The 14334-nt window shown below is 41.2% G+C and overlaps 1 protein-coding gene across 1 annotated transcript in view; it reads left to right on the top strand.

Moving 5' to 3' along the window:
• Positions 1-13738, top strand: part of LATS2 (large tumor suppressor kinase 2) — a 49211-nt gene extending 35473 nt beyond the window's left edge. Inside the window, exons 3-8 of the mRNA XM_057368515.1 lie at positions 508-640; positions 2512-4049; positions 6855-7437; positions 8040-8222; positions 9420-9526; positions 10271-13738. Of these exons, the coding sequence (XP_057224498.1) occupies positions 508-640; positions 2512-4049; positions 6855-7437; positions 8040-8222; positions 9420-9526; positions 10271-10765 (3039 nt within the window). The 3' untranslated portion in view covers positions 10766-13738. The remainder of the gene's footprint in view (positions 1-507; positions 641-2511; positions 4050-6854; positions 7438-8039; positions 8223-9419; positions 9527-10270) is intronic.
• Positions 13739-14334: the final 596 nt, after the last annotated feature.

The following is a 14334-nucleotide window of genomic DNA, read 5'->3' as shown; positions in this document are numbered from 1 at the left end:
TGTGAGGCTGTCACTGGGTTTGGGACTGGGYTGGTTGTTGCTATTGTTATTGTTACTTGTTTCACCTTGTTATACATATTAGTAAAAACTGTTAYTCCCTTTTACCCATATTCTTGCCTGAAAGCCTGTGATTTTCRAAGCTRTAATAATTCAGAGGGAAGGGGGGGATCATATCCACCACTTCAAGGAGGGTCCCTGCCTTCATTGGCAAGCACCTGTCTTTCAAACCAAGACAATCTCAAAGTAYACATTTTAATTTGAGGCCTCTTTAATTGCCAGAATCTGGGTAGATTGTGTGTTTTGTTATTTTCTTATTATAATTTTTGAGTTGTGTAAGGCATGCAAGTGTTTTCAAGATAGGAATCCGTTTCRCGTCAGGCAGCAGTGATCTGGTGTTTAAAATGTTCTTATTAATGTAAGAACACTTACTGCTTTCCAGCTTGCAGTCCAGTGCTTGGGGTTTCAATCCAGTCCCRATGGGGTTCAATTCTTCTTTGCTTCGTACAGGAGATGGCTGTTCGAGCACTGAAGCAGACAGGGAGCAGGAGTATTGAAGCAGCCCTGGAGTACATCAGTAAGATGAGCTACTTGGATCCTAGAAATGAACAGATAGTACGTGTAATTAAGCAAACCTCCCCAGGTAAGCAAGAACTTTCTTTCTAAATTGTGTTCTTCTTTCTTGCAATAAGCTTCTTTTTAAAGTASGGTCGTCACTGCGGTGTAGTGGGGACCAGAGTTCCATGGTAGTCTTGTAGGAGACAGTGAAGTGAATGTGGCCCTGCAAGGCGAGCTGGGCTGGAATCTCAGTACAACTCASCTGCTTCCAAAGAGTTGTCTGTGTACACATTCATAGTCCACCTTCTCAAACAGAAATGTTCTACTCAAATCCAAATATTCCTCCATCAGATCTGAACAGACTTACTGGCATACAAATCTAGGAGGTGGACATCATATCTCTGTTGGCTTCAAGATTATTTGCACAGCTGGGTTATATGTCCCAAAGAAGGACAGTTATTACTGCTACTGGCTTCTGATAAGCTAAGGCAAAGTCAGCTTGTCCCCCAAGGCTTAGTATGAATCCTACTGACAGAGATGACAAATGGGTCTTGTGGATACTTCCCACTTCCAGGCCAGATTACCCATTTCTTAGGATGCTTTGGAATTTTCACAACCTCATCAGTGCATCTCACTGATGAGCTGTCTGGGGTGTTGTTAAAAGAACAGCCTGAGTAATGCTGGCCTTGTGTTATCGCAGAAGAAAGAGCTGCCAATTATAGATTTCACTTTAAAGTACTCTGATTATTTGTTCAACCTGATTCCATTTCAAAACATTGCTTTCTTTATGAAGATGACATTTAGTGTGGGAGCAGCCTCTTCAGTGTGCACAGAAGGTGCATAAACCTGTCTTAATGCTGTGCACGTCCCTGTGTCTGTTGGCAGCAGGGCTTGTGTGAAGGCGAGGAGTCAGCAGCTGTGCTCAGGTGTTGCATCTGGCCCAGCYGGGACTGCAGAAAGCTTGTAATCCAGTGTTCAAGCCTGTTCAGTGTGACTATGCTTATAGGCCTTGTGAAGTCAGGATTTTTAAAAGAAATTGTTCAGGCATTGATGGGCCAAGTCCCGTGATTTGTGAAAMCTAAAGAACCAGAAGGGGAACAAATACATAACAATGGCACAGAGTCTCCCCTTGTCTTTTTAGCACAGCCAATGCTTTATACACCTGCAATTTATCCCCAGATCAAAGAACTGATGAAAAGTGCCATTAACACTTCCACTGTAGGAATGCTGCTATCTTGTCCCTGCACATTCTTCAAGCTAAGATCAATATGGTGACACCCTGAGTGATTTTCCTTCCCAGCAGATGGAAGATGAGTAATATAAGGGGGTGCTCTGTGTCTGGCATATTGGAAGGAATACAGGACAAGCTGTATGATGCCTTTGTTTAAATGAAGGAGAGGGAAAGAAGGATTTTTGAGAATGATGGAAGAGAGACATGTAAACAGAAAGCCAGTGTGAGCAGTGGGCTCACTGTACAGAAGATGGACTATGTGATGGCCTAGTAACTTACAGCAATGTTGACTTTAGGTTGTATAGAAAATCCTTCCAGGACCTTTTTTCCTCCCTTAGCTCCTGTACTTTATACTCTGTCTGAGAACAATGACTGGCAATACTGGTCCAGATTTAAAAAACAGGCTGTAGAGTAATCTGATGAGTTCATCGTTAGAGAATTTGTGTTTCTATTTTCATGATTTGATAGGACTCCCTGATGATTCCTGGCATGAGCAATCTTGTGGGCCAGTAGCTTGCTATCAGTAGGAATACTTGGCACCTAAAACTTAAAATGTTCAGAGTGCTCAATTTAGATTTTGAAATATGTTTTATGTATTTATTTAACACATATTCCCTATGCMGTGTGCATGTGTGTGTGTCTTTAGGTATAGATGGATGAGTAATACAAAGTAATTGGTTCACCTGAATTGTTTCCTAACATTCTTCTGTGTTCTTTTTACAAAGGAAAGGGTATTGTGCCAAATAATGTAACGCGCAGGCCAAGCTTTGAAGGATCAAATGAATCTTTTCCGTCCTACCATCAGATCAGTAATGCAGCCTATGAAGGGACAAGCTTTGGAGCAGAAGGTGCAAATAGGCTTGCTGAAGTTCCAAGGCCATACATGGACTATTTAATCTCTACTTCACAGTCTTCAGCCATGACTGCTCCTGTGCAGCGACCCTCTGGAGTAGGCACTCACAGCACACCAGCGAACCATCAGCAGAAAGCATACCCTGCAAATATGGAGTCTTCTGTGATTAATTATCCAGTGGCTAATCACAGCAGTCAAGCCTTGCAGCTGCAGGCTCCCCATGGCTCCAACAGCCAACATTACAGTAGGCAGCACATGATGGTGCAAGGGGAGCCTATGGGATATGGTGTTCAGCGAAGTCCATCCTTCCAAAACAAGATGCAGCAGGAGGGAGGTTATTCCAATCTCCCAAATAAAGGGGCAGTTGTTCAGAACAACACTGGTCATGCATTTCAGCAGGCACCAGCAAGCCTGTAYATCTCACATTCTCATCACAAACAGACAAGTCCTTCTTCTCATCAAATGCATGTGATATCCCGAGGTCCAGCTTTTGCTAATGATTTTTCAGACAGTCCACCACAAAATCTATTAACTCCATCTAGAAATAGCCTCAACATGGACCTCTATGACATGAGTAATCCTCAAGTTCAGCAGTGGCAGGCAACAACACCGTCACGCCGAGATTCTTTACAAAACCCAGGAATAGAAACATCTCCACGGCAACAYGTATCCTTCAGACCTGATGCCACAGTACCAAGCAGAACAAACTCCTTCAACAACCACCAGCAACAGCCACAAGTGACAGTGTCTATGAGACAGGTTCCTCCAGGAAAACCTGATCCTTCCATTGCGTCTCCAAACACAATCACGGCRGTCACATCTGCTCATATCCTCCAGCCAGTGAAAAGCATGCGGGTGATGAGACCTGAGCCTCAGACTGCGGTGGGACCTTCCCATCCTGGGTGGTTGCCTGCGCAGGCACCGGCTGTGGAAGGCTTGGAGATGATGGAGCAGCATGTGGCACCACCTGGAGCAGCTAATACCTATCAGCTTGATGTGGATTATGGTAACCAGGAACTGCGGTGTCCACCACCACCCTATCCCAAGCATTTGTTACTTCCCGGCACCTCTGAGCAGTTTGATATCAACTGCTTGTGCATGGGCGTGGAGCAGACCCTGCGTGTGGTCCCCAGYTCAACAAGCAGTAAGGCTGAAGAGAGCAGTGAGCGAAATGATAAAAGCAGCAAGAGTACTAAAGCTGAAAAACCAAGCAAGGATAAAAAGCAGATTCAGACATCTCCAGTGCCTGTGCGAAAAAATGGCAAAGATGAGGAAAAGCGRGAATCACGAATAAAGAGCTACTCACCTTTTGCCTTCAAGTTCTACATGGAGCAACATGTAGAGAACGTCATAAAGACCTACCAGCAGAAAATTAACAGAAGGCTACAACTGGAGCAAGAAATGGCAAAAGTAATTCTTGTTATGTTATAATAAAAGCTAATGGGGTCAAATGGATTATTACTATTTTTAATTTGTAAAATAAGTTATGAGGGCAGAATCCACTGAAGTAGTAGGTAACAGAYGCCTCCCTATACCAGACTGTATCCWCTWAGAAGTGTGGATAGATGCRGGTCTGGGARGCTGTTTGAAAAACCTGAGATGTGAAATGGTGTTTCTTAATACCAGAAATGTAAAATGAAGCAAAACCCCCTCATAGTATTATGACTGTTAATAGAAGAGTATTAATAGAAGAGTATTATGTTTGCAAAGGTAAGAACTTAGTAAGCAGGCTTGAGGCTGAGGTAATCAGAAAATGCTTTGGCAGCCCTTGCAAAACTCTTTGCTCTAGTTTTTCYRTGCTGCTYCATGATTKCWGCTCATTCACYAAAGCCATGGTTCAGCTTGGCARTGTAGTCATTATGCTGTATTTTCAGATGAGTGTGTAATACTTGACTGGAAGTTTTCTTTTGAACACATGTAAGTAATAGTGTTGTGCAAGTAACCGTATCTGGACCAGCTTGAGCTGATTTGGGGACTCTTGCTGCAACTTGTTCTAGAGGCAGATGTTGGGGACATGCACTTTGGGTGATAGAACTTCTTTCATGCCTAACTGTAGCTCTCAAATCTAAGCTGACTCTCTGATAGTACTTCTTAATAACATGCTGCCAAGCTCTGATGGTTGGTCTGGCAGTTTTGTTTTTCATTTTCAAGTGTGGAAGAGGAAGAGCATTTTTTTTTCCTAGGCATGACTGGAATATGACTAGACCATTTTTGCATTGAAGGATAAGCTCTAAGGAAAGCTGTTATTAACACATARTGGATAATAATTAACTACCCAGTCTTCCCTAACACAGTCAGTTTCCAGAGTCAATTAATTTGATGCTCACATTGCATCAGAAAATGCAGGAGTTTGTTTGTTGAGGTTAGAATTARAAGAATATGCTTGGAAAAATTCTTGAAATGTTGGCATTTTAGCTTCTGTYAATAGCTTGTCCTCTCTGCAAGTACAGGTTGTTTTGTGTTGCTTGAGTTTAGTGAATATTTTCCCCAGACTGAGATAGGGAATGATCTCTAGAGAAGTATAACAGCATCTAATTATGTTAGTTCTCTTCTGACTCTTCAGACTCTTCTTTCCCTCATTCAGAGATAATTTGGATATAAACAAAAACAACTCCCRCCCTTAGAAACTTAATCACTGACTGAAAGTACACACATAGGTTCTCTGATTATTGCATTATTCTAGAAGTAGCAAGAACAGAGCGCACACACTATTTTATCTTAAAAAATAAACACCTCCTTTATTATTGATTGATGCACTTATCTTTCATTTTARAAACAGTATTACTTGTTTTGATTTGGCTGTTTCATTCAGTCTGAAAATTCATCCTACCTGCTCTGCAAGTTTCTGTAGACTTCATCCTTTATTCATACAGATTTAATTTTTATACCATGGGGATCTCATTGCATAGTCTGGCTGCCCACATTCATCTTTAGATACCTAGACTACAGATGTGAAATTAAATCAAACTAGGCAGCAGCCCTGTGGGTGTATTCTTGGGTTTCTAGCCTGCTAAATAGTCAGCTTCAGCCCCCTCAATCCTCCCAATGGCCTCTTCTCACCAGGCATTGATCTTTCTTTCAAAAGTGGTTCAGTTGATGCCAGTTAATTCAGGATTTTGGAAGGGAGGTATGCAGAAAGAAAAGAGCATGCTGCAGTAAGTGAGATGTCAGGGGRTCAGCCTGGGGGTTTCTGCTGGTGGAGGCCACCAGCGGCTCTCAGCAGAGGGTCAGGCACTGGCAGAACCAAAGCCATGGTTCAGTTTGGCAGTGTAGTCATTATGCTGTATTTTCAGATGAGTGTGTAATACTTGACTGGAAGTTCTCTTGGCTCTGTCTTGAAAGATGGGGCAAATCTGGTTGGATACTGCTGCTTCTCTCATTTTCAGGAGGTTTCTCCCCACAGCTCTGTGAAATGTTATTTCAGTTACTGGAGGCTTGCTGGAGACAGGAGGTGGACAAGTCAGCTGTTTTGCAGCTTGGGTGCAGAGGGAAAATGATACATTTAGGAGGGAAATAGCACCAGGGTCTGGGCTGCAMTGTCTGCGGAGAAACCAAACCTGAGGATTATATGCACATATTTTGGGAGGGGAAGAAGAGAAGTTTGTGGAACAGGTGCTCAAGGGATTTAAAAACCTTGAGAGTTGGGGCTGTATAAGGCAGAGGTAGAAACACTATTTCTGAAGAAGGTTCCAAGGCCCTTGGAAATGTGTCGGTCAAAACCACGTTCTTAATTATAACACAAAACCAAACAGTCGAAGAGCAGCTGAGGTAGGAACTGTTAATGTGAGTTGCCCTRAAGAACCATTCATGAACAAAATGAACTGCTGGTCATAGGTTTACGTTTCAGTTTAAATTAACCTGGGCTTAAGTGCAGTGGCAAAGTGCACATTTGAAAAGTRTAAMTCAAACCCCATKGTCAGGTTTGTTATGTTATATTCCYCTTTCTGACAGTATTGCCCTATGCCTTCTTGTTCAGCCAAATGGGACAGGCAGACCAATCTCAGATATGGCAAATTCAGGCAACAAGTTTGGGCACAGTGAGTTTGTCTTTTTTTTTCAGAAATACCTAACAGACAGAGTATATCTCTCCTGGATACATCTTTTCTGATTGTTGGTTAATTTTTCTGAGAAATGTGTATTGGGAATGCTCATTTATTGTTCTCCTGTGATGAATGTAACAGTACTAGCTCTTGTGGTTTGTTTTCCTTTGTAAAGGCTGGCCTCTGTGAAGCAGAGCAGGAACAAATGAGGAAAATTCTCTACCAGAAGGAGTCCAACTACAACAGACTTAAAAGGGCCAAAATGGACAAATCTATGTTTGTGAAAATCAAGACTCTAGGTATTGGTGCATTTGGAGAAGTGTGCCTGGCCTGCAAAGTGGACACSCATGCCCTGTATGCCATGAAGACTCTGCGAAAGAAGGATGTGCTAAACCGGAATCAGGTGGCTCAYGTCAAAGCAGAGAGGGACATACTTGCTGAGGCAGACAATGAGTGGGTGGTTAAACTCTATTATTCCTTCCAAGATAAAGACAATTTGTACTTTGTGATGGACTACATCCCYGGTGGGGATATGATGAGCCTACTGATTCGGATGGAGGTCTTCCCAGAGCGCCTGGCTAGATTTTATATTGCAGAGCTCACTTTGGCCATAGAGAGTGTGCACAAAATGGGATTTATTCATCGAGACATCAAGCCTGACAACATTCTGATAGACCTTGATGGGCATATCAAACTGACTGACTTTGGACTGTGTACTGGATTCAGGTGGACTCATAATTCAAAATACTATCAGAAAGGTAATATTTTTAGCCATTTTCTGGAATGGTCTTGTGTTGTTTTGAAACAAGYACCTATTTCCTGGCAGAAATGCCAGATCAGGAACTGGACAATGAGTCAATGGCAATATATTGTGTCTGTCTCTCTGCCTCATTCAATTACCTGGTTTCCAGTCCTGTTGTTTTCAATACTATTCCAAATCCTCTAGGTAATGTGGCTGTCCACTGCAGCAGCAGCAATTTTTCAGTTTATATTTGTTTGGAGGGTCTCTTTTGGTGGTGAAATGATTTAATCACAGATGTGTAGTAGTCCACATGTCTCCTGCGTGTGCTGTGGAGTTTGGTGTCTGTTGGCAAAAAGGTCACAGACAAAGCTAAATATACTCTATGGCTGTGTATTCCCCATATAGAGGTACACTTCCTTGTGCTGAGACAGAGACATTTTGTTGGACATTTTGTATGGAAAACCAACTGTGAATGGGAAGGCATAAGACAGTACCTTGGGTTTAAAGTTTAAATGCTGTTCCTCACTGAGAGTAGGAGATGGCACTAGATCTGTGTAAATACTTCTTGTGTGTCATGTTTTATGACCATGAAYGTAAACTTTCTCTCACATTTGAAAGGGAGCCATATCAGACAAGACAGCATGGAGCCCAGTGATCTTTGGGATGATGTGTCCAACTGTCGATGTGGAGATAGGCTGAAGACATTAGAACAAAGAGCTAAGAAGCAGCACCAGAGATGTCTGGCCCACTCGTTAGTTGGAACCCCTAATTACATTGCTCCTGAAGTTCTGCTTCGTAAAGGTGGGTAAATCTGTATTTTTCTCCTGTTTCTTTTTTTTTTTTTTTTTTTTTTTTTCCCATTGTGGAAGCCACAATCCTGAGGGCCACAAACACTTAGCTCAGATTCAGGAGAACTCACCATGCTTCAGTGTTTTGCATCACCTCACTGACACTGGTGTCATACTTTGTGTATGTCCACACTCTGAGGCCTTTGAGTGAGGCTGCTAATAACATGTTGGATAATTTTAACATTGATATTTTTCAAGCATAAAGCAGATCATCTGTCCTCATGGAGTACAACTCTGACCCCTATCAAGTTTACATGGACCAATGAGTAGCCAGCTGATGATTCTGGATCACTGGATTCACTCAGATGGGCCACTTAAATATTTATGATGTAAACTTGTGGAAATATGTCCTCCACATTTCCAGCCAGAACCCATGGAACCCAGCAGAAAGTTTTCCACAATTTAYATGGGACACCCTACATTCAAAAGCTTAGCCTGAGGAATTTGGACAGTACTTGGTGACTATCCATGCACAACTGACATGGTTACTGTAGTAAGATTAGGTGTTAAGAGTTGTCTCCAAGCTAGATTCTAAGCCTGATCTTCTCTAACTGAGAGATTTCACATTGGATCCAACATATTCTGATGTTACAAATCTCCACTGAAGTCAGTGTTTAAATCTTCTTTGGAGATCTAAAACGTTTATGTTATTTGTCTTGTCACAGCAGTTAGGTGATTGGAATTCCTTTGCTTGGAACTTGCACAGAAAGTCATCTGTGGCTTTCTTCTGTCTGTAGAGCCAGGCTATGTCTTCCAGCAGCTTTTCAAAGTTGTGGAGCTACCTCCACTGAACCTAGGGTGGACATCAGTCACTAAACATTTTTGTTATTCTTTGAGGTCCACTTTGTGCTGTGTATCTGTGGGACTGGGCACATAAAAACCTCCTTAATTCTCTCTAATGATACAGTTTCACAACTTCACTTTTGTGAGAATTAAATTTATTCAGAAAAGTTCCAGGACAACAGGGTTAGATCTTAACTGACAGCAGTAATATTTATGTCAGCAAGCAGAAGTCACAAAAGGTTTGTCACAAACCTTTTGTCTGAGAAAAGGCACAAGTCCATGCTGTATGTTTTGATACTTTAATGCAAGTAGCTCTTAACACATTCTCCATGGCTAGTGGAAGTCAACTTTTTGACTTGCCTTTCAGGATACACGCAGCTCTGTGACTGGTGGAGTGTTGGTGTGATCCTCTTTGAGATGTTAGTGGGACAGCCTCCTTTCCTGGCTCCTACACCCACGGAAACCCAGCTGAAGGTAAGTTGAAGTAAAGTTCCAATCTGGGAAGCAAAATTTTAACTTTTTCCTTCCCTTCTCCTCCATACACAGACATATTTCCCTTTCTTTTGCTAAAGAAAGGAGTAGTAGTTAAAAAAGGCCTGATTTTAAGTAGTACTGTGCAAGCACAWATCCTTTGCCAATCAGTAAAGACACTGAGTATCAGACTGGAGCTGACTTGTCCAACTGCATAAATAGATATTGGTTTTATGAGTCTTCTCAGCAGAATTGTGATTCCTCAAGCAAAAGTTCATCCATTTAAATTCCTTACGGTGTCTTATCAGTAAGCTGATACGCCAGTGACAATTGCAGTTGGCAATTTGTTTCAGGGTTGAGCTGTGATCATTCTTTATTCGAAAGAGTCTATCTTGTGACCACTTTTTCTCGTTTATGTTTTGGAGGCAAAGAAAATTCCTTGAAGTCATTCCACAAAATCATGTGTAAACTGAGTATGTTCTCAAACCCAATTATGGGAGAACTTGGAAAAGAATTTGCCTTTTTAAAAAATTGAATTGCTCCTTTTGTGTGCTAACCAACAAATTTTTTTGTTCATTAAAGTARTAACTAACAGGCAATGCAGTCTAATAATGGGGTTCTTGAAGCTCTGAACTGTGCACACTGTGAGATGACTTGTTAGGTGTGCCCTTCTGCACAGTTCATGTTGGCCGTCGGAAGGGTTCTGTTTCCAGATTGGAAGCTGGTTAATACATTTGTTACCTGCAGGTGATAAACTGGGAAAGCACACTGCACATTCCCTCACAGATCAAGCTGAGCCCTGAGGCRACTGATCTCATCACAAAGCTCTGCTGTGCTGCTGAGGACAGGCTTGGAAGAAATGGAGCCGATGATATTAAAGCCCATTCTTTCTTTCACTCTATGGACTTCTCTACCGATATCCGTAGGCAGCCAGCTCCCTATGTTCCAAAGATCAGCCATCCAATGGACACTTCAAATTTTGATCCGGTTGAAGAAGAGAGTCCTTGGAACGATGCTAGTGGTGACAGCACCAGGACCTGGGATCCACTAGCCTCTTCCAACAGCAAACACACAGAACACGCTTTCTACGAGTTCACTTTCCGAAGATTCTTTGATGACAACGGGTATCCGTTCAGGTATCCCAAACCTTCTGGAATGGAAGTATGCCAGTCTGAGAAACCTGATGTGGAAGACAAAGGTGTGGTGGATCAGACTGGAGCTTGTCAGCCTGTATATGTGTAAATTATTGTATAGAGTACTCCAGATACAACTAATCTCAAATACAATAAGGCCTTTAACTGATTCTTTAGGAGCTGATCCTGCAGCCCTTTTTCAGGTGTACCTTCAGCCAAGGCTGGAGACATCCTGGGGAGTAAGAAGCTTTCAGGGCCAGGTCCTAAAGATGGCACTCTTGAAAGTTCAGGTCAGTTCTACTGTAAATAACTTCRTTGATAAGTACACTTGAAATCCTGGTCTTCACCAAAATCTGCAAGGCCAGCAGTCTATCATTTCTAGGCCTATTTTTGTTTGAGGTCAGCATCCCCCTTACTCAGATTAACATTTACAGACTTCTGCAACTGTCAGCGTTATTTTTTAAATGAATAAAGAGCACTTATATTTTGTTTATAGCAGGGTTTTTTTCCTACTAAATTATAGGGATTAACTTTGACAAATCATGCTGCTGTTCTTCTTGTCTACATTTTTATTTTATCCATAGCACTTAACTTCACATTTAGGAAGAGGCGTAAAGCTGAAGAACATGTGATGAAAAGTCTCTGTGCAATAATGTAAGAAAGAAAGAAAAAAAAAAAAAAAAAAAAAAAAAGAAGAAAAATGAAAAGAGAAAACTGCTCTCTAATTTTCTAAATTTACTGATGCCGTTGTATTCACACCGTGATTTTTGTTTATTATATGTATTTTCCACATTTCAAAATTGTGACATAACCATAAAGCTGCTTTATTTCCTTCTGCTTATTGGAGTGTAATAGAAAGTGTGAGCAAGTGGCAACTTGGGTGTGATTTCATTGTCTAGTGTGTGAAGAATGTTGCATGAGCAGTGTTTTTCTATTTGAAATGGCCTTTTCTTGCCATTCACAGGCAGGTCCTGTGGTTTCATTTTTCTAAGGGTCTAAAATTAGGCTAATTTAAACCGTGTGTTGATAATGTATTGTGTGGATGGTTTCCTCTTCTGATTGTATCCAATATTAATTTTGTAAAACAGATTGCAAAGGTTATACCTGAGTAGTGCTGTTGTGGTCTGACGTAACAGATGGTTTTAGTAAGCACGAGTCACGGGCACACACGTTCCCCCACCAAGGATCAGCAGCCAGACCATTACAACGGAGCAGATTTGTGGGGAGAGCCTGGATGGGGCTGGCTCAGGCAGGAAGCAGCACGGAGGCCATGGCTCAGGCAGGGAGCAGCACAGTGGCCATGGCTCAGCACCAGCTGGCAGAGGCAGCGCAGCTTACAAACCAGAGCTTCTCCCAGCACAGGGCTCCTGTAACACTTCGAGGCCCCGGGTGCAGTGAGGCTGATGCTGGGTGCCTGCAGCTCCACGGACACCGACAGAACCTGGAGGTACGTGGCTTTCCAGACACCAGACCCCCACAYGTAACTGGCTGTGTATCCATTTAGGATCCTAGTGTTTTAGGCACTGACATCAGAAAATGTYGGTGTGGTTGGTAGGTCATTCTGTCCTATTGTCTGGAGGTTAAAATGTTGCTGTGATGGAGCACAATAGGCCTTCATTTCTTAATTCAAATTATAGGCTATTTTGAAATATCCATTCTTAACTAYGTTAAAATATGCATTTTTCTTGTATGTATAAGTGAGAATTATTCGAGATGATATCAGAATACTAAAGACAATTAAGCCATACATATTTGCGTATATATTATATATAACTAAATAAGTAAACACACACAAAAATCCTTAATTCAGATTAGTGTAACAGTCCTACTTAAAGTGTGATTGACYTAATAACATTTGAGGAAAACACTCCTTTAATGTGTTTTTGCTTTATTTTATTTTTAAATCTGGAGCTTCATTATTTTTTCCGTATATTATTCCACGTATTATTCCTTAATGTTTTAGCATATCCTATCCTATCCATTGTTTAGTTATCTAAGCAACAACATATGAATTCATCAGCCTAAATGAAACAAAAATGATTGTGTATTTGTTTACATTTGTGTGAAAGGAATGTTCTGAGGTATGCAGTGCTTGTGTTGTGACAGTTCATGTAAGATTCAGTATTACTGCTTTTTTATATAGTAATGCCATTTTTTTTGTTATTTACATCTATCTGACATTCTTTCATGTGGTAGGTTCTTTCTCAGGAACTCAATTTAACTGTTATTTATTGATATATCATTGCCTTTGAAAGCTTCTACTGGCAGAATTTATTAAAAATCTGAATCAAAATCTACAATGTGTTATATATCCTTCAAACAGACAACTTCATCCTGTTTTAATGGGTTTCTTTTTGTAATGTTATTGATGGGGTTGAGCTACAAATATCAAATCTTGTCTCTCCTGTATCATTTGCTGTGGTATCTCTGGTTGCTTTTGGACAATCTCTTCTGTCCTCATGGCCCTTAAGAATAAGGAGCAGAATTCCAGGTAAAACTTGCTTTGGTGCGACCAGGTCAGTGGGTGAATGGAATAGAATTGAACAGTCACTTGCTGTGCTGCCAGGGCAGCCACATCCCTGGCTTGCCCCCTCTGGCTGTTGCCTCTGATTTATTTCTAAAATGTAAATAATTCGCCTGTACATACAGAATCTTTCCAGCTAAGCAGAACAAGAGAAACTGGCCCAGAAGGAAACAGGTGCTTCCACCGTGCGTGTATTACTGATTTGCAATCTGTGCTACAGGGAGCAGAAGCAAACTCCCCTTTTCACCTAAAGAAGAGCTGATTTGAAAAGCCAATCTTTCAAGCTTATCGGGCACTKTCTGTCGAAGACTCTCATCCTTTGTAGACATTTCAGAGGTAAAAAGAAACTTGGGAATAAATATTATGAAATTTGGACAAGTAAACCTTGCTCTGCATACTGAGGCTGTTTCTAAGCATTCTTGTTTCTGCTGATCTTCCTGCAAAAGGCATTTAGTATCTTCTTTTCAGAGGTTATAAAAACTCAGGGTTAGTATTGAAAAAACCTCTTCCTCAAAAACAAAATAAATAGAAAAACCCCAGATAACCATAAAAAAAAAAACCAGAAAACTTTATGAAGCAGGGCTGCCAGTGGCACAGGAACAGAAAGGAGCCTCTGCAAGCCTTATATACCTGTAATCTTCAGTGGGGCCAGGTTTGCTCAGCAGCAGCAACAATTATTCATATGCAAATTATTCCTAGTTGGATGCAAAAGAACTGGCAGGCAAAAGAACTGGCAGTAGAAGTTACAACCAGGTGCCTAGCTTGAACAACATGAAACCTAAATGAGGGAGAGAAGCATTTGACTTTTAAATGGAAATGGAAGAATGAGGCCAGGCAGGAAGCAGGCGATAGCCTGGAACTGGATGGAAAATTGGTCTCACGAGCATAACAAAATTCTTTTCCCTGTAATTTTTGAGGTATGAAATAACTGTCTTAAAAGCTTTCCTAGACAAACTGTAATGAGAAGAGGAATTTAGAACATATAATTTGGTACTATCCCAAAATGCAACAACGTTGGCAGAAAATGGCAACTGTTACTAAATTTATTATTGGAATTAAAAATACTAAATCTTTCCCACAGGAAATAATCTTAGGAATAGATAATGTAGAAATAGCAACCATTAAAACACACACACATGCACGCACACACACAC

The sequence above is a fragment of the Malurus melanocephalus genome, unplaced genomic scaffold (assembly GCF_030028575.1).
Source record: "Malurus melanocephalus ecotype Western Australia unplaced genomic scaffold, MMel_1.1 scaffold_93, whole genome shotgun sequence".
Lineage (NCBI taxonomy): Eukaryota > Metazoa > Chordata > Aves > Passeriformes > Maluridae > Malurus > Malurus melanocephalus.
This window is presented reverse-complemented; position numbering and strand designations above follow the sequence as displayed.